Genomic DNA, 20,906 nt, shown 5'->3' with positions numbered 1-20,906 from the left:
AAATCTTTTAAAAATGAGGGTTAAACAGAGTGGAAATAAAAGGAGTAATGAAGGTGACCACAGATCTATCCACCCCCAATTCTCTACCTGATGGCATGTGCACACAGGTGGAAAAGTTAAAGGTGCTACTGAAAAGCAAGGCTTTTTGTACTAGCAACAAAGTCTTAGCATTTAACACTTGGGAGCTGCGTATTAGGACCAGAAGAGAGACTGTTTAGTATAAACTACCTGCAAACAATGTAGTAAGAGACCAAAAGAGAAGAATTACAGTGCATCCAGATCCCACCCCCCGAAAAAATCTGTGCGCAAATCTGTATGAACACCAGAATAAATGTATATGTTTATCTAGTGCGCTTATCTCTTTACTGAACAGAAACTGAACATGAGCATCAGAAAAAACACATGCTCTATAATTGTATGTGAATGAGATCTACTTTTTCCTCCTATAGCAGACTCCAGTTGATAAAAGGACATTCAGATGCCTGGGATCAACTGAATACATTTATTTCAAAGCAATTTTAAATATTAAAAAAGTAGAAATTAACACATACAGTACTCAAACTTTCACATTAAACACGTGAGGAGACAAGTGTACTGATGTATTATGATTGTAACATTCAAATGAGACTTCAGTTTCCAACTAGTGGCTCTAACCAGATCTGCTTTCTATACATGTTGATGCACTATGTCATAAAAAAATAAATAGCAATTGCTGTTCAACAGTAAAATAACACACCATTCGCAGAACATACTTCCCTCTCCCCAGGGGGAAAAGAAACCCAAAACAAACAAGACTTCGCAAATATGTCATGTACAAAATTGCAGATAGTGGCTCTGAGTTTAAATACAATATTGTACTTAAAACTCAACCTATATATCATACATGGTATTTTAATTCTCCTATGGACTCTCAAATCACCCAGAATAGTCAACTCTTGTTCCTGATGGAACTCATTTTATTTTTTAAAAAATTCATTATTATACTACTTCAAAAAAGCATACAAAATAATAGACATTTTGACTCTACATCATTTTACACATCTGGATCTCCTTTATATGGGTTGCGCTTTCTCTCTCTCACTCTCTCTCTTTCAACCAGTGGATTTCGAGATCATTTTAAAATATACTTGACAAAAAAGGTAGATCAGTTTTGTTCTTTAATGCATCTGAAGCACACTGCATTGATGAGCAATATGGAATGCAAAGTCATTTTTTTGTTCTGGCTTTCATATAAACAGCATGAGTCTGAGAAAACACTGAAATCGGTAACACTGCAGAGTCAATGCCAGTAGGCTCAGTCACTCACTTGAAAGCTTATATCTTTTTTAACAGAATGTGTCATGACACAGATGAAGCAATAGTTTAAAAACCACTTTCCAATAATAGCTGATAAATATTTTGCTCTTCTTCATGCAAGATTTCTTAAGTTGATTATGTTCTGTATGTTAACCATTTAAATAAAAATAAATATTCACTGACTACAGGTTTGTAAAACATCAAAAGCAAAAGCCTCGGAGTGATTAATGTGAACTTGTGCTTTTCGTGAAATGGAAACCTTTTGACAGGGAGTCACGAGAATCTGCTGTGAAGGAAAAAGAAATTTGGGCTGTTGCAAAAGCAGTTGTTTAAAGCCGGGGTGGCTAACTAGTGGCTTTGCAGATTCGTCTATCTCCAGCTCGAATTGGTTCCCGCCAGCACAGCCAGTGATCAGGGATGACTGTAGCCTAGCAACATCGGGGCAAACACAGGTTAGCCAGCCCTGCTTTAAGCCAGGCGAACCCCGGAAACCACATGGAGCCACACTGTAAAACCTTCCGTGAATCATAAGCAAAACAAGAACATTCTGCTTTGCATATTATAACAAAGATCAACAAATAAATAAATGAAACACCGTATCTGAAATGAGCATATATCCTTAATACATTGATCAGAATAAAGAATGTGTTTTAGATGCAAGTGATGGAGGGTGGAAACTCCAAAGCCATCTCAGATCAAAACATATCCTTCCTAAGTTCAGCTCAGTGGTTTCAGGATTGTTGGCAGATTCTGAAAGTTCAACCTCGAGCCATAATTAGGATTTCACAAAAGCAAATTTAATTCCAGATGTTACAGTCTGGCGTCATTATTTAACAGGTGATAATTTGCATGAAAGGTCATCTTTCACTCGTTTTGATGGCAGGGTTTTGTTTTTTAATTATTATTTCTCCAGGCGACAGAACTAAGAGAGCATTATGACTTAATAGCTCCAGTGGGTCGAAGGCTCAAATCCCCCAACAGCAAAGGTGTCTTCTAAATGAGCCAATTAGTTAGCACACACTAGTGCTCAAGTAAACTCATCTTTCAAGTCTGTGTGGCAACCAGATTGTAACAGGAGTGCACTGCGTGAAAACCTGAAAAAGCTGACAGACACTTGTAACCTTTCTGCATAAACAGAGGTTGTAGGGAGTGGTATATGCTAATAAGCAGATGGGAATGGGCTGCTTTTCTTTTAAGACCCTGGTGCCGTGAAAGGAAGCCTCCAGCCAAAAGTCCCATAAGTGTTCCTTCATTAGACAATTTTAACTGAAGACTTTCAGATGGTGTTAGGTGAGGTAAATATCAGAGGGAGAAACACCAACGACATAATACAAACATGAAATGCCTGTTCACACAAACACACCACAAAAGACTACTGGTTAATCTGTAGCATCAGTGAATATTTCTTTTGTTTGATGTGTACATTGAACACTTTCTTTGACAATACCAAGGAAGTAGATTTCGCAAGCTGTAAAGTGTGTACATTGGTAGCTGTAAACAGGGCTGTAAATGAGCCAAAGCAGTTCATTTCGAAAACTGAATCTAACTCTCTGCTAGTTATCTATTTTAGGAATACTGATTTATTAGAGATGGTAATTTCTGTAGTTAAACAGGACCGGATGAGACCAACCACATTTAGGGAGCTGGTAGTTCATACACACAGACAAAGAGATGTAAGTGCTTTGATGCCAAGGATGGCTTGAGCAAACCCAATAAGGCATGCCAGGTCCCAAGGCTACCGTAATACTGGCAAAGGCAGAGTAACACCGTTATGTACAATACAAGTATAAGTCACCTCGCTGGGTGAGCCGTAAATGAGTTCTTGTTCTGTAACAGCAGTTATATATACATATATATCCACAGTTGTGCACAGAATTACAGGGAGGGAGCAGCTGTTTGCTTCGTGCTAAAAGCCCGTCTTGCAGGAAGGATGTGCAATGCTCAAGTTTCCGATTCGACTCAGTCTGACAAAATATGGACGAAGGATACTGGGAAGACCCCTTTTCTCTCTGGCTTGCCTTCAATGTGGCCAATCTGCAGAGAAGAAGAAACAATGTTGGCTCAGAAGGCATCGGCCCCCCGCCCTCAAACCTCTGCATTTGCTATTCCATATGCAGCAATAATGTGTATCATGTGCTTGATAGTCGGTAGTTTTATGCTTCGATATCCTCACTCTGAACTTGGCCACTTTTATATGGAAGCAAGTCTAATTAATAGATACCTGAAACCTGGGAAACACCAAACATTTCAGCCATGATCCTTATGGGGGTAACAGTTATGAGGTTACATGGTGTGTGTTGTTGTTGTTTTTTTTGGGGGTCCTCCCACACTTCCCTGGAAAAGACCCTGATGTTGGGAAAGATTGAGGGCACAAGGAGAAGGGGACGACAGAGGATGAGATGGTTGGACAGTGTTCTCGAAGCTACCAGCATGAGTTTGACCAAACTGCGGGAGGCAGTGGAAGACAGGAGTGCCTGGCGTGCTCTGGTCCATGGGGTCACAAAGAGTCGGACATGACTAAACAACAACCTCCCTCACTAAAGGTTTTTGAGCAAGGCTTTACAGCCATCTGCTGAGTTTCAAAACCCAGTTTGCCAAGCAGACTTGCCACGCTAGGAATGCACAGCCAAAAGACCAGTGGGTGATGAAATTGGTTGTTGTTGTTTTTTAGTTTGGCCTAAATGTGCAGGTCTGCAGGCACACAGCGAGCTCCTAGCTGTTAAGATAGGGATAGGGTTAATATCTTTTTTCTGTGCAAGACCTCTCCTGTTCTTGCAGTCATCAACTGCTGCTCTGCTGCAAAGCTCTGCTGCAATGAGACGGGGGTAGCCAATCTAGTGCCCTCCAGATGTTGTTTAACCACAACTTCCATTATCCATGGCCACTGGTCACTCTGCTGGGGATTGATGGGAGCTGCAGTCCAACAACATCAAGAGGGCACCATGTTGGCTACTTCCGTGCTAGTAGGATAACTATGCAGCTGCTCTGCTGCAAGGAGTCTAACCCACTTTCTGACTTATGCAGCTTGTGTAGGAGCAGGTCACTTGGGTTCAGTCCATTCCCCACTTAAATCTGTGGCAAAATCTGGACTCTTCTGTAATGGAACTGCACTTGATACTTTAATTACAGAAAAAGACTAGCAGTTATAAGCAAGGTTTAAAATGCAATTAGTAACACAATGCATGCTAAAACTATATTGCCGCGTCATTTAAAGAAGTGTTAGGCAATGCCTGAGTTGCGTGGTGGAAGATTAATTTAATTTAATGTTAGAAACAGTATGATCTTGGGTGTTATTTTGCTTTTCACAGACCTGTAACCACTTAATAAAACTGGATTTGGTTTTTCAAAGCAGGAAGGTACATACCCACCACTCTTGATCCTCTTCACCCGTCACAATGATAACTTCTCCTTCAACAAATGTAAGCTCATCATCATTATCTGCCTGGCAATCATAGATTGTCTTCACTCGCCTAACTTTGTTCTTTCCCTAAAACGTAAATCACATTATAGCTAAAAGGCAGGAAAATACCAACTACAGAACAAAATTTTAACGTAACAGCAAAAACACTGAATGCTACAATGTTTAAACATTTCAAATACTTTAAACCAACAGAGGCCTAAAGCCCTCAAAAATTGTCATGTATGTGTTGGGTAATTTAACGTTTTCAGTTAAAAAAAATCAAAAATTTTACACACTGGATTTTGAAAGCTACCCACAGAAACAAAGGTCCGGATGTACAGTGAATTACAGAAGAAGATGCAGGTGTACCCAGCAAGGCTGCAGCAGGGAATACACCATTTGTCTCGGAGGCATTAGGTGAATGCATTTTTATTTCCCCAGGTGTTTCTGAAGGGATGGAGAACTTGTGACCCTCCAGGCATTGCTGGACTCAAACTCCAGTCAGCCTCAGCCAGCACAGTCAGTGATCAGGGACAATGGAAGGTGTGCTCCAGCAACATCCATGGGATGCACAATGCATACATATGCGATTGGGTTATTTTTTGTTACATTTTTTTTGTACAGTGAACGCTCGGGTTGCAAACGTGATCCATGCGGGAAGCACGTTCGCAACCTGCAGCGCCGTGCCTGTGCACGCGCGGGTCGTGATTCGGTGCTTCTGCGCATGCGACGAAACCTGGAAGTAACAAATTCCGGTACTTCCAGGTTCGGCATGGTGTACAACCCGAAATTGCGCAATCCGAAGTGTCTGTAACCCGAGGTATGACTGTATTTTATACCCTACTCTTCACCTGAAAAGGCTCCCAGAACAGCTTATGTAAGAACAAAGGAGGCAGCCCCTGCCACCAGGCTTACGTTCTAAAAGACAGAAAACAAATGGAAGAGAGGATCTGGTGCAAAAACACACCATGCCACTTGGATCCCAGCCAACAGTATTTATTCCTAAAGTCCCATTCCTGACATGTGCAGCTCACCAAGATGTGCAGATACATTACCACCCTTGCAGTTATCAGAGCAAGAGGATAGAGAGTCTATAATAAATATCAACTAAAACCTTTATGGCCATTATCCAGAGAGCCTATTAAGAGATTTAGGACCAATTTCTTATTTTCTGGATGAGTTGCTCACTATCATAATGTTGTGGCAGCAAAGAGAGGGCTGCCAGGCTGAAGACGTTGGCCAACCCAGTTGCATATATAGATTTTATTTACACTGAAATTTCTATCCCACTTTCCCCTTCAACTTATCTACTCACGAATCATGAATGATTTTGGGAAAAACAAAAGGAACAACCCTCACTCACAATAGCCCAACCATTAAAACAACTCCTGCCAAATCCAATGATAACCGCTTTTCTGCACAACAGAAAATCCCCTTGCACAATGGAACTGGGGGATTCTTTTCTCTGCCCTCCAGCCTCCCACACACCCTACAAAATCTGCTCCATTTATGGGCAGGAGAGGAAGAAGAAGCCCTATTGCAGAAACAGACACCCGATTGTGCTTATTAGATCTCACCCTAAATAAAAACTAACACATCTCAAGACACGCAAAAAAATAACCCCAGAAAGCCAGAACATAGTAAGGGCAACAAAATCTATCTAGCAGCATTATACATTCCTAGATAGAAGGGAACATTTTTGAATGCTTTGCCACTGGCAGTTATATAAAGACAATTTACCAGGCAACCTTGGCACTTGTGAGTTTGCCTTTGTGAAAGTGGTTCAACTGAAATATTAGTCCATGTTCTTCTAGACAGGTAGCTCCCCGTTTCTACGGGGGTTGCATTTCTGCTCAAAGCACGCATTGGTGGAGCATGCAAAAATCTGCCCCGCCCCCACTCCTCCCTCTTCTGGCTCCAAAAGGAGCCGCACATTGGCGGTTGCGCATCAACTGGACGCACCAAAAATGGTAACCGCCTGCGCTGCATTTTTATAGGGATAAAGGAGCCAGGTTTATCTCCCAGTACTTTCTTTACACTTTGGAAACTTAGATGAAATTTATTTTTCAGTTTTCACAGTCCTCCAACCTGTCTGCCTGGCTACTAATCCAGAATGCGGCAGCTAGACCAGTGACTGGGAGTGGCCGCCGAGACCACATAACACTTGAAAGACTTATATTGGCTCCCAGTACGTTTCTGAGCATAATTCAAAGCGTTGGTGCTGACCTTTAAAGCCCTAAATGGCCTAGGCCCAGTATACCTGAAGGAGTGTCTCCACCTCCATTGTTCAGCCTGGACACTGAGGTCCAGCGCTGAGGGCCTTCTCGTGGTTCCCTCACTGTGAGAAGTGAAGCTACAGGGAACCAGGCAGAGGGCCATCCAATGTCAAGGAGATAAACAACTATCTGACTTTTAGAAGACATCTGAAGGCAGCCCTGTTTAGGGAAGTTTTTAATGCTTGATGTTTTAATGTATTTTTAATCTTTTGTTAGAAGCTGCTGCGAAACCTAGCCAGATGGACAGGGTAGTAATAGTAATAATAATAATAATAATAATAATAATAATAATAATAATGATGATGATGGGACTCTCCAGCTTTACTTACCCCCTTCCTGACTGTTTTGTCAGGCTGCTACATCTCCCTGCACTCTGATTTTAAGATGGGGGATATAGAGGGGTGTGTGAGTATGTGTAGCAATCAACCTACTGTACAAGGGTCAATTTTACATTCAATGCTCCATCTGGCCCCGCCCATGCTGCTATGTATTCCCCAGAAGGTTGCATATAAGGACTGCAGCCTTCAAACTGAAAAAGATACCCCTCCCCTAGGCTAGATAACTGTTAACCTCCAATGGTGCCTTCCAATACTCTCCAAGTATCTGTGACCGGGTGGTAGTTATTGTAAACCTCAAGGTCAAGTAAGGGACACACTTATCATCCCTTTAAGGGCAGTAAGCACCACTTGCTTGCTCTGCGACGCACTGATCACAGACTGGACCACGCTCAGTCAATTCCCCTTGGCTAGCTTGAAGCAGCCTTGATGGGCAAGGATAAAGAGTGCATGGTTAAATTACTGCAAGCACCTTGTCCACATAATCAGGCTGATTCCACAAAACAGGATTTGATGGGGCACCGGACACTTCATTTGCACATGTCCCAAAAATGGCATTCAAGTAATCATGAGAAGAGAGCAATTTTTTGTTCTCAAATTGCCTGTGTTAGTCATACTTTATCAGCTAGGCTATTTTGAAATACATGATTGTGACTGTGCAGCAAGTGATTAAAGTCAGCCAAGAAGCAACAGAAAGGTATTGGCATGGGGGCGCAGGAATGCTGTTTTCTTCAAGCAGCTTTGCTGTGTACCTCGAATTCCCCCGGTGTTATTTTCTGCACAGAACTCTGCACACCCCAAAGCAGGGTTGGCAGAATCAACAAACCCTCGCTGCCTTAATAGAGAACAAACCATCTATCTACTCACCACGTTAATTTTTCTAGGAAGTGGCACTGGGGTCTCTGGCAGTGTATGGGTTACATCATTGGAGTCTTCAGATGCTTGCTTTTGGACGGCCTCTTTCGATTGTACCTTTGGAGAAAGATCCACAGAATGAGACTTTTGATTTGCCTCCGAGGGCTGAGGCTTCGGTGACATTTCTCCAACAGGAGTTTTCGCCAAAGCATCTCCTAGCTGAGGCTTGGGAGGAAGGTCCTTCATTTGCGGCTTGGGAGGCAAGTCTGAGAGCTGTGGTTTTGGTGGCAGGTCTCCTAACTGGGGCTTGGGGGGTAATTCTCCTGGCTTGGGGGGCAAATCTCCAATCTGAGGTTTCTGGGGTAGTTCCATGGGTTGAGGCTTTGGGGGCAAATCTCCAGGTTGTGGTTTCTGTGGCAGATCAATACAAAGTGAAATGGACTTCTGAAAGGTTTCCGATTGTTGACTGGGCTTGTCTATTGAAGGAAGGTGAATCGTCTCTATTTTTCTTAGTGCCACTGAAACAGAAAGGAAACACAGTGAAATAAATTTCAGAGTGAGTTGCTATTTCTCCATTTGCAACATATAAAAGTTCCACACACTCCGGTGTACAAGGTCCTATACTTTTATACACAATCACTGTGCTCAACAGGAGAAAGCTTCCTGAGGATAACATCTGATTGTGTTCTGCTCAATATAGGAATTTTAGCACTAACCCTTTGGAAATGCCTCACTCTACTTATCAGACAGGCACAATCTTTATTGCCTTTCTGGCACCTGTTGAAGACCTTCCTTTTTCAACCAGCCTCTTGAGTGGATATATTGATCCCAGCCTGCCTTCAAACTGTTTTCACATATGAAATAGTTCCCATTTGCATATATGCATTTATTTTTCATTATCTTTGTTGTTGTTATTACCATGAAATTGCTTTGAGACATTTTGTGGGGATTCATAAAGGGAATTAAATAAATAAAACAGAGATATGTGGAAGTGTGCACTTGGCCCTGATCCTGAAATGCCCCATCCCTGTTACAGTCTAAGAGACATTTGTAAAATGGAGTACTGCAGCAGCTATATTCTTAGTTCTTGCCACTCCTTCAACCTACAAAACATCCCAGGATTAGGCAGGTTTCTTATACTGAAACTTTATATTGTTCAAACAATTCTTCCTACAATATTACTACAAACATGCTGTGAGTAAGGCAAGAGAGGAAGAGACCGACCTGGGGAAAATCTATTCTTGAGATTTCAGAGACCCCCGTCAGTCAACAGTAGACCAGAACAGTAGTGGTTCAATGATCTGATTTAGTATAACATAGCTCTGTATGGATTCATGCTCAGAGATACACTTACCTTTTTGAGGTAGTTTTGGAAGAACTCTTGGACCCAGTGCAGTCTTAGCAGTCCCAGTGCTGATGAACAAACACATAATGGTTTACATCTCTATAATGAAATACCCAAATGCCTCCTTTTTAGAGTACCAGGCATTAACATTAGCAGCACAAACACTTTCCATAGAACAGACTTAAAACCTCACAGGGGTGTTGACTGTGGGCTTCCTTTACTCAAATACAGTGGTGCCCCGCAAGACGAACACCTCGCAAGATGGAAAACCCGCTAGACGAAAGGGTTTTCCGTTTTGGAGGCGCTTCGCAAAACGAATTTCCCTATGGGCTTGCTTCGCAAGACGAAAATGTCTTGCGAGTTCCTGCGGGTTTTTTTCCCTCCCCCCCCCCCTTTTTCTAAGCCGCTAAGCCGCTAATAGCGCTAATCCGCCAATGGGCTTGCTTCACAAGACGAAAAAACCGCTAGACGAAGAGAATCGCGGAACGGATTCTTTTCGTCTTGCGAGGCACCACTGTATAACAATGTTTGTATATAAGAATTCTATTATTCTAAGCTTGTTTTTGAAATAGGATATTGACCTGTTCAGATAGGACACCACTGGAACAGAAATCAGAAGTCAAAACAGAACTGAAAAGGAATCATGAACTGGGGCAGGGGAGAGGTTGGTTCTTTGAATTCTGAATTATTTCAGCACTGGATGATCAACTCAAGGAAATTATTAAAAACTACAGTGGTACCTCGGGTTACAGACGCTTCAGGTTACAGACTCCGCTAACCCAGAAACAGTACCTCGGGTTAAGAGCTTTGCTTCATGATACGAACAGAAATCGTGCTTTGGCGGTGCGGCGGCAGCAGGAGGCCCCATTAGCTAAAGAGGTGCTTCAGGTTAAGAACAGTTTCAGGTTAAGTACGGACCTCCAGAACGAATTAAGTACTTAACCCGAGGTACCACTGTAAGAATATATATATGGCACATTATGATCTCTTGTACCTGACATGTTTGAAGATTTGCACTGATTGCCACATTTCCAGGGCTTATTTCCTACTAAATGCAACATTTGAAATTTATTCCAACGGTTTTGAAACAGTGCTAGTTTAAGCACATGAAAGCACTGCATTGCCTTTTTCTGGAGTGGAGAGGAGACGTCTGCATAGCCTATTTCCTCAAAGCTAGTGCTGCAATAGCTTTTTAAAAAAGATTTTTTAAAGACGAAAACCTCCAAGTTCACTGGTGCTTTAGACTTTTATATCATGGGTCATGAAAGCCGTGTGAACATGTGACAGAAGAGGGTTTTCGTGGTGTCAACAGGATCTTTCTGAAATCAGGCCTGAAAGAAGCCTCTTTCTATTGACAGCTTTTCTAGCTCTGTTAACATCTCTCTTTTTTTTTAGCTAGAACTGCATTGCACGTTGGACTTGTCTGAAGAAAACATGATACTGGCTTTTACATTACAAACCCTGGCAGTATACCTAGCAAAAGCCATTAAAAAGAAAAGAGAAGGTGAAATGTAAACAAATTGAGTTCAACTATAAATATGTTTTTGTTTTAAAGGAACAATTGTCTACCGACTCACAAAAATCAATTATCTGGATTAATATCATTGTTTGGCCTCAGGGAACAAACAAAAAATATAAAAAATCTTACCCTGATTGTTGAGACATCCCCTCAAATTTGTTTGCAGTCTTTGTGGCTGGAGGACCCAAATCATTACCTATGGATTAAAACATTAACTAAGTTTTCTGATTTTAAATTGGATGAAGTAGCAGATATCATAAATAATGTAAAGACTTTTCAAGTAGAAGCTATAGGATCTCACCGCTACTTTTTTTTATGCATAGCGATTTAAGGCCAGAAAAGGCATTTACACAGTGGTGCCCCGCAAGACTAATGCCTCACAAGACGAAAAACCTGCTAGACGAAAGGGTTTTCTGTTTTTCGATGCGCTTCGCAAGACGAATTTCCCTATGGGCTTGCTTCGCAAGGCGAGTCTTGCGCTTTTTTTCGCTCCCCCCCTTTTTCTAAGCCACTAATAGCCTTTTAGCCGCTAAGCCGCTAAGCCTTTAATAGTCGCTAAGCCGCTAATAGCGCTAATCCGCTAATAGGGTTGCTTCGCAAGACGAAAAAACTGCTAGATGAAGAGACTCGCGGAACGGATTATTTTCATCTTGCGAGGCACCACTGTAATCTAGAATATGGCTTCCTATGCAATGTTAATTTTAAGCAATTTAAGTCCGTCTGCTAGTAAGGGAAAGTATTTAAAAGAATTATACTATAATAGCATGTTTGTACAGGAAGTGCCTTGTACACTGTCTGTTTGCATGTTATGCATGTGTTTGTGGCCAAGGTGCTATGAAAGAAGTTAGGCAAGAGTTAAAACTTTGTGATCTGAGGCATTTTCTCTTTTGAAAAATTGTTAACACTTCAGTCCATATGTAGTCCTATTTCTGTAATATATTTTTTTAAAAAACACCTCACCCAACTGTTTATACCAAAATGTGCTAAGAAGCTGAAGGTAGCACTCTAATTTACTATTGTAGGGCACTAGCTATATTGCTGAGGTTTCACATTCTAATACTAAAAACACACCCTGTTTCTACGAGAACTTTTAATTTTATCAACCTTCTTTCACCACAAACTGGGAATTAATTTCTCCCAGAGAGGTTGAGTTTGTTGATAACAATTAATCTAGTGATGCGAATGAAGAAATGCAAATAACCTTTCTGAAAATGTGTGCAATTCAGCCCTAAGAACCCAAGTGAATAATTTAATATGTTTAAGGTCCTATTCACACAAATGGCAATCGCTTAGAATGGAGGCACAGAGCTTGTGTGGGAACTGGTCCTCAGAGAGTTAAATTGACAGTATAAAAGGAAACCACATTCTAGGCAAAGAAAAGGGCTGGTATGATGGGTGAATGAGTTGCCGCCTGAATTGTGCCTCATTCTAGATGCCCTCTTGCCTCAGGCAGCCCAAGGAAAGAACTCTTCTTTGAGCCAACTGTCTTCCCAGCTGAGAAATCAAAACCTTTGATTTCTCAAAAAACAACAAGCAAAGGTTGGATGGGGGCAGCCAAAATGTGATTTAGCAGGTGGTTTGCTTCACACTGAGGAGCAGCAGAAGACAACAGACCACCTTTAGTGGCCACCCAAGCATGGAGAAAAGCCAAAAGTTCTGAAAATTTGGAGGTTCAAGAGGAAGGTACGAGCCTCTCCGTGCCCCATGGAGAGAATAAGGGTATGTTGCAAATAGTGGGGCAAGGCCCCCACTTAGAAGTAACTCTTGTTCCTTTGTCCCCACCCATCCCCTCCAGTTTAAGAAGCCTTATTTTGATTATCCTGTTCTTGTCTACCCTCTAAAGGACACTACTGGGAGTGCAGTCAACTCCAAGGCTTTTTATAGCTAGAAAGGTTCTTATTGTTCTAGATCAGGCATAGGCAAACTCAGTCCTCCAGATGTTTTTGGCCTACAACTCCCATGATCCCAGTGGTCAGGGATGATGGGAATTGTAGTCCCAAAACAACTGGAGGGCCGAGTTTGCCTATGCCTGTTCTAGATCAAGGAGGTCTAACTTTTCATACCAAGTGGGCCTGCAAGTGTACTTCGACATGGAACCTGTGGACCGCACACTGCCTTGTCGCTGGGTTGGGGTGGGGGCAGGTAGGCCAAGATAAGCAAGGAACAAGGCTTGGAGAAGGAGGTGTGAGGTTCTGGCAGGTCCTAGAGTCCTCCTACATCCCTTCCACAACTGGCAAAGCACTAGCTAGGCTTTGGAAAGGAGGCGAGAGGAATATAGGACCCTGTCAGAGCCCTCGCACTTCCTTCTCAAAGCCCAGCACCTCACTTACTCGGCTCATCTGTTGCCGAGTTATGTGTTGCCCAGTTATTTCCCAAAAATTATAGTTCTGTTATAGTTTAATCAACAGTTGCCATCTCTGTTTTATCTAAAAATTTCGGAGAATGTTATAGACTGTTGCAACAACAACAACAACAAAACCACTTAAACGAAATCAGGATGGTTTTCTGCCACAATACATTTGTTAGTATTTAACGTGTCACAAGAATCTTTGTTGTCTCAGTCTGGAGGTGACACAAGCCAGAGATGCAAGCCAAAGATTTATAGTTACAAGCAGCACATGGATGCAAACACATAAATAAATTTAGTGAATAAAGGGCAGTTAACTAAGCATAGGCCTTCCCTTTGTCATGCAACAGCTAATTAACTTTTCAACACAAAAAACAAGTGCACAATCCACTATTGGCTATGCCAGCAAAAAGGGAGCCCCACAGAATAATGCATTTGTTGTTAGCTCTGCCACAGTCCTTGTTTGCATGTAACACTAAACCAAACTGTGGCTTAGAGTGAACAAGCATGTGGACTCCCAGAGAGGGGATCATAGCTGCCTTGCTCCTCACCAGTTGTTCCGCTACTGTGCTGAACTGAAGGATCGTCTGGGCTCATGGTTTAGCTTTCTCCAGACATTGCACAAAGCTTGTTACAGCTTATAGTTTGTCTGAGGAGAAGTACCTTTACAAAATGCTATTTTGTATGGCCAGAAACATTTCCCCCTATTCCTGAATTTCACTTGTTTACATGGACGTGACAGGGCCTGCTGAATTTTTCAACTTTCAAATTCCAAAAATCAGGGGAGCTAAAAAGATTAAATTAATGTAGTTTAGTTTTGCTTGGTAAGTCAATTGCGTGTAAAATTGCATAGAAAAACCTCCTCACTGAAGAAATTCACAAAAATAAAGTTTCACTTCCTAAAATGACAAGTCACTGTGACTTGTAACAACCCTGTAACAATGCTCACCCACTTACAGTTGAAGGGAATTTTGATCTATAAACTGACACACCTATTTCCCGCTTATTCAACTGTTCTTGGATTGGTTTTTTTTTTTTGGGGGGGGGGGGGGACATTAATCAAGTCCCAAAGAAAACCGTACAAATCTCATACTTTTTTCCTAAAGGCTGAGTACAAATCAAATTGTAGACTTTTTCAGGTTAAAGCTTTTTGCCATTGCAGTCAAAATCCATCATCATATTTGAAAATATAGGTCAAGTAATTCCTTAGAACACGTTCAGAACTAAAGTCGAGGGCTTTGAAAATACACTTGTCAGGCAAACCTGATGTATAGAAATGTCACACGAGACCAGTTTGTGCATCATGGTAAACCATAGTTAATGGTTTGCCAGGAAAATGAAACCACTCTTGCTTCGCTCTTTCCCTAGCGCAAGGGAAAGCAGCAACCCATGATCCTTGACATAGCATTACACCACAACCATAACTGGCAAGCTAAAATGTAGCATTGGCTTCACTCTATAGTTTATCTGGTGCAAAATAAAGCACAATGCCAAGTTAGGGATTGTGGTTTGTTGGCCCCACTAGGGGAGGAGTAAAGCATGAGCCATCTGTATGCTCCCAGTAAGCCACTGACTGTGGCTTACTATGATATGCAAACAAAGCCAGTGGCAAAGTAATTTAGGCTGCAATCCTATACACACTTACCTGGGAGCAAGCACTCAATGGGACTTACTTTTGAGTAGACAGGACTGCATGATAGTAAAGGAGAATCTTAGAAAAACCTGAAATTTACTTTGCCAGACACAGAAAAAAATTCTGCTTTAATTATTGCACTTTAGCAGTGTAAAGTACTGACTATGGAGGCTAGAATGTTTTCAGCCGAGTACAAGGCAACATGGTAGCCTAGGGACAGCAGCAGCTTTAAAATCTTGTGAAGGGTGTGCTTTTGTAGTTTCAAGCAAACTCCTTAAGCTCTGCATAAACTGGTTTGATTTCCCTCTTTCTGCCCCAGAGGACCTTCCTATCAATCTAAACAGAACTGTGCTAACAAATATTGGAAATAATTAACTGCCCTATTATGAATGTTCCATCAGCGGATGCCAGACGGAATTATCTTCCCTCTATCCCCCTGCATGCAATTCATGGTTGGTTGGTTGGTTGATTGGTGGGTGGGTGTCTCCTGATCCACAATGGCAATTCTGTAGGGGCACCGGGGGGGGGGGGGAGAGATAAGCCCCATTGAGCTACGGAGACTTGTTGAGTGGGTTCCCAATAGCAGGGGGGGGGAAGGGGGAGATAAGCCCCATTGAGCCACGGAGACTTGTTGAGTAGGTTCCCAATAGCACAACAGTTTAGCTGAACCCAGCTCAACATGTTTGGTAACTGTGTTAGCTACTTCTGCACGTTGTCACCAATAGAATTAAACAAGGTAGCTACGGGGAGGGGTGGCGCTGTGGGTTAAACCACAGAGCCTAGGACTTGCCGATTGGAAGGTCGGTGGTTCAAATCCCCACGACGAGGTGAGCTCCCATTGCTCAGTCCCTGCTCCTGCCAACCTAGCAGTTCGAAAGCACACCAAAGTGCAAGTAGATAAATAGGTACTGCTCTGGCAGGAAGGTAAACGGCGTTTCCGTGCGCTGCTCTGGTTCACCAGAAGCGGCTTAGTCATGCTGGCCACATGACCCAGAAGCTGTATGCCGGCTCCCTCGGCCAATAAAGCGAGATGAGTGCCGCAACCCCAGAGTCGGCCACAACTGGACCTAATGGTCAAGGGTCCCTTTACTTTTTTAAGGTAGCTATGAGCCTTCAGAACGACACAGGAAAAGTCACAGAAAGCTTATCAGCTGGAGAGATTCATTTATAATTAGCAGCGACTGGTTTGATTCATACCTCACACTCAGCCATGGTTTTGCACTAACCCTGTAACAACCAATTTTGCCGGCCAATTGTAAATTATGCTTTTCCCCCCAATTCCAACATTACGCTGAATCTTGGATAGCCTTCCTGAACCAAGGTTCAGTGTGATGTCTGAACTGCGCCAATGTGAGCATCTCCCTCTCAACCGAGTGTTGTCTTAAGTGTTTTAAAACTCACCCCAAGGAATTTGGCCCTTATTCTGGGGTCCATGAGGTAGTGGGCTTGGTGGGTCAGAGAGGGTTCTTTTGTGTCCAGGGGGTGGGGGAGGGGGCCTCTTCTTAGACAGAGTGGAGCTGCCACTAGTGGTTTGAGTGCTTAAAGGAAGGGTTGAAGGAGGGCCAGGCGGACCTGTAAAATCAAACAAACAGCCTTTTACCAACACACAGAAGGGTTAGAACTAGAATAGCACAAAAGGAACTACCAACAAAACAAAAACAAAACAACAACAACAACAAAAAAAAGCACCAGACCACATTAAAACAAAGGACTGAAAAGCAACAATAAGCAATTCCAAACTTTAACAACACTCTTATTACACTCTAAGCCTTTCTGGCTATGTAGGTATTTTGACTGGAACGGTACACGTACACACACACACACACACACACACACACACGGCATATTAGAGACAAGGCACCCTAACAGAATTTCAGTTTAATATTTAGTCACAGCAGACAGTGCTTAAATTACTTAATTATTATCTATTTTAAAATAAATCTATTATTATCTATTTTAAATTATTATTATTTTTTAAATAAATGAGGGAGGAAAAGAACAGATGCTGATTGGAAGCATGCACCACTGAAAGCAGATACAGAAAGCCAACAACCTAGGCAAGGGGTACATTCCAGGGATTGAGCCTAAAGCCAAAACTGTGTCTAGTTAATACTCACTAGGTTTAATGGCGGGTGGGCTTGCCAAAGTAGTTTTATTCATTTTTTAAAATTAAATTTATATATTGCCCTTCATCCGAGGATCTGAGGGCAGTTTACAAGATAAAAATACAGTATAAAAGAACAAAATGAATATTTAAAACTGAACAAAACAATAGACCCCCACCCAATACATTTAAAAGGTCCTAGAATATTAATAAGCCAAAGGCCTGGTTGAAGAGGAACTCGGCCTACTTTCTTCCCCTTTTTAATCTTTTTTTATTTCTTTTGCCATGCATGTAAAACTGAATGCACACAGGTTAAATGTGTGTAAGTTGCAGGCTTACTGTACTGTCTTTGGTGGCTTTCTGTATAGCAGATCCTACCATTGCTAATGCATTGTGTGTTTAGGCATTTATACATAAAAGAGATCATGGTTTAAACTCGCGTATCCAAATTACAATAGTTTTGCTTCCATCTATTTTAACATTTAAACCTTAAAAGCATGTTAAACATAAGTTTTATTGGGTGTCCTATATAGACACCATAACAAATAAATAAGAAACATAGCTAAAAGACTAATTTGGTGATAATACAGATAATAGCAAATGTACTAGATTGTTTTATAGATTACAATAACACTGTGAAGTGCTTAACATTACACAAATGCAATTTGTCATTAAAACGTTAAAAAGAGAGAGACTCTACTGCCTCGTTATACTGTCATATAAGATCAACGCCATATAAGAAATGAAGTGGATGTTATGCTCTAATGACAGATTAGCAGTAAAAGATGCTGAAATTCTGAGAAACAAAAATTGCCTTGCTCGATTAAAAATTCTCATTGGTAAATGTGAAATAAAGTGAAATAGCAGTATACATACTATTATTACTACTACAAAGCACACCTTTGAATACAAAGTAGATGATACAAATAAGTGCACTGAATCTTAGACGAAATTAGAAGATGGCTTTTATTAAAGGAACATGTTTTAGCTTGTTTTGAATCAAAACAAACAAGATGCAGACACTTGACTATGTGGAACCTCGGTTTTTGAGCATCTCGGAAGCCGAATGATTCGGAACCCGGACACCAAAAACCTGGAAGTAATTGCTTCCGTTTTCAAACGCGCCTTGGAAGTTGAATGGCTTCCGCTGCATGTTTTTTCATTTTTTTCAATGGATTTTGCTGGCTGCCCATTGATCCTCGATTTTCAAACATTTCGGAAGCTGAACAGTCTTCCTGAACTGATTACGTTCGAAAACCGAGGTTCCACTGCACTGTGACATCCTGCATAAGGTCAGGGATTATCATTGCAAAGGTATATTATGTTAGTCATTATTCTGATTCTGTATTGCTTCCATTATTGTTTATCTCAATCTACCTGGCTAAAGAGTGAAAAGTTGCACCACCTCAGAAAGAATGGGGAAATCTATTATAACAGTCTAAGGGTCTATCATTATCCAGAGAAAACAGGTGCAAGTACAGTTAGACAAACCTAATATTTATCGCAAACACAAGCTGCTCATTAAGTTGCACTGCAAACTAAACAGCTGCATGCACATTTAGGAGGCAAGTGCATGTCATGGGTACCACAGCAGATTCAAATTTCAATTAAGGGAACACTGAAGTCAAATTCAGCTTGAATAAATAGTGCAACACACAAAACAGCATAGAATCAAATGTCTACACAAGTAGAGGTGGATGACGATTACAACAATAATTCATATAAACCTTCTTACATGCCCAGTAATACTTCTGTGCAGAATGACTCTGGACCAACAGAGATCAATGGGGCTCCCTTCAAGCTAACTGTGTATAGGATTGCAGCTGTAGTCAAACCATGCCAACTGGTTTGGTGCCTTAGCTCCAAAGATGTTTGACAACTTAAATCAGCAAAGCATCTGCTTTGGTAGATACAGGCTCCAGTGGGTGATATTTCTCCAAACTCAGGAAAATACTAGTGAAGAAACTCTTTGCTATGCTATCATTCACATGGCTGATCCCAGCCAACTGGGGGTTATGCAGTAAAAAGAATGATGCCTCAATACTACATAGCCAAGGAGATGTGAATATCCACAGATGTCATTGGAGGCAATCCTGAAATAGGTTAATTCCTGCATACCCCACCCCCCTTTCAAAGCTCTGAAAAATCACTAGAATGTAGTGACGGAGCGCCATGGGCAAGGAAAGCTTTAATTTAGCTAAAGCCGTTTGCAAAAAGTCACCTTCTCCCTTTCAGTTCAGTCCTAGTTTTGTTCTAACTTTCTGGAGAACCGCTTGGTTACCTGCTCATCATTGCTCTACTAGAAATAGAATATTTTACTTGATTGTTTCCACCATGGTCTGGATTAGGTGGGGTGATCTGATGGAGAGTCTGCTGTACTTATCTCGTCAAGACTTAGTCAATTTAGCATTAGAACTGTGAGCAGAATGAGCATTAACCAAACCTTACTCAAGCAACTGTTTCTTAAAAGTTAAGCAAGCACCTGAGTACTGTTGGATACTTGGTGCTTTAACAAAAGAGTTCCAGTTACAGATAGGTAGCCGTGTTGGTCTGCCATAGTCAAAACAAAACAAATTCCTTCCAGTAGCACCTTAAAGACCAACTAAGTCAGTTCTTGGTATGAGCTTTCGTGTGCATGCACACTTCTTCAGATACCTGAAGAAGGTATCCAGGTATCTGAAGAAGTGTGCATGCACACGAAAGCTCATACCAAGAACTGACTTAGTTGGTCTTTAAGGTGCTACTGGAAGGAATTTGTTTTGTTTTAACAAAAGAGGTTTCTAATAGCCTTCAAACTATTATTGTCCATTTATGAAAGAAAATTATAAACCTTCCATTTGAGCCCTGAAAACATTTCAAAAAAGGAAAATCCCAGTTAACCACAAAAGTTTTACAACAAGTGTTTGGTATTTAATAACATACCTTTACCAGCATTTCTAGGAGGGAGTGGAGGGGCATCTACTCCTGTCGGAGAAGTTGCGGAGTCTATGCTTGCGGAGACAAAAATCTGATTGGGGAAGGCTCCATAGGAGAGTCGCTGTTTGTCCCTTGGAGTGCTAAGACCAGGAAGAGCCATTTTGTCTTGGGGAGAAGTACTGGAGGAGTGACAAAAGCTCTGGGGTCTTGGGGAACGCTCCTTCTTTATCGGACTAGGCTGTGGGAAAATTTAATAGACTCATTATAATTGTGCACCATCCAGTTGTTTGTTTTTTTAAAGGGTAATGCTGATGAAAGAGAAAGAACTATTACACAAACATATATCTGTGCGTCTCAGACTTTGCAATCCCTCTGACCAGTAGGCAGCACTATACAATTTGGCTTCAGTTGACTCTTACCTAGCAGACAACCCAAAATCAATCTCCAGCTTCACTAATATACGGACTGCCATGTTTCTCTTTACTTCGGGCTTTCTGTCTAACCAGGAAACTGTCTTTCGCTTAAGGCCTGAGACAGATGTGGGTAACAGTAGGCCTTTATGTTTTCAAAAATGGTGATCTGTTCAAAAAGAAAAAAGAAGAAAGGGGGATCTGCCACTGCTTCTTTATCCCAGAATATTAGGTGTAACCTGATACCTTCGGCACCTAGCAGAGATTAATTCAATCAGTTCCCAATCTCAATTAGGTGACTAAATGCAGACCTCATGGTCACAACATTCAGCCTTATTTTGTACTTTTTATACTTCTGGGTATCCCCTCACTCATCTTCCCACCTCCTGCTTTTTTTAATATCCAACCTGACGAAGAATTATGGAGTGCCAGAAAGCCTGCTCATTATTTTATGTAATTTTGGTTGGTCC

At 41.6% G+C, this 20,906-nt stretch overlaps 1 protein-coding gene across 5 annotated transcripts in view; it reads right to left on the bottom strand.

Moving 5' to 3' along the window:
• Window positions 1–1,140: 1,140 nt before the first annotated feature.
• Window positions 1,141–20,906, bottom strand: part of ASAP1 (ArfGAP with SH3 domain, ankyrin repeat and PH domain 1) — a 142,718-nt gene continuing 122,952 nt past the window's right edge. For 4 of the 5 annotated variants that reach the window (XM_081874065.1, XM_081874066.1, XM_081874067.1 and 1 more), the window contains 7 exons: window positions 20,033–20,264; window positions 16,408–16,578; window positions 11,156–11,222; window positions 9,517–9,575; window positions 8,175–8,680; window positions 4,661–4,783; window positions 1,141–3,330 (listed from right to left, as the gene is read on the bottom strand). In XM_081874065.1, coding sequence (XP_081730191.1) covers window positions 3,256–3,330; window positions 4,661–4,783; window positions 8,175–8,680; window positions 9,517–9,575; window positions 11,156–11,222; window positions 16,408–16,578; window positions 20,033–20,264 — 1,233 coding nt within the window. In that variant the 3' untranslated portion in view covers window positions 1,141–3,255. The remainder of the gene's footprint in view (window positions 3,331–4,660; window positions 4,784–8,174; window positions 8,681–9,516; window positions 9,576–11,155; window positions 11,223–16,407; window positions 16,579–20,032; window positions 20,265–20,906) is intronic. The other variant, XM_081874069.1, reaches the window with a different exon arrangement.

This window comes from Podarcis erhardii (assembly GCF_964252035.2).
Source record: "Podarcis erhardii genome assembly, chromosome: 8".
NCBI classification, from domain to species: domain Eukaryota; kingdom Metazoa; phylum Chordata; class Lepidosauria; order Squamata; family Lacertidae; genus Podarcis; species Podarcis erhardii.
This window is presented reverse-complemented; position numbering and strand designations above follow the sequence as displayed.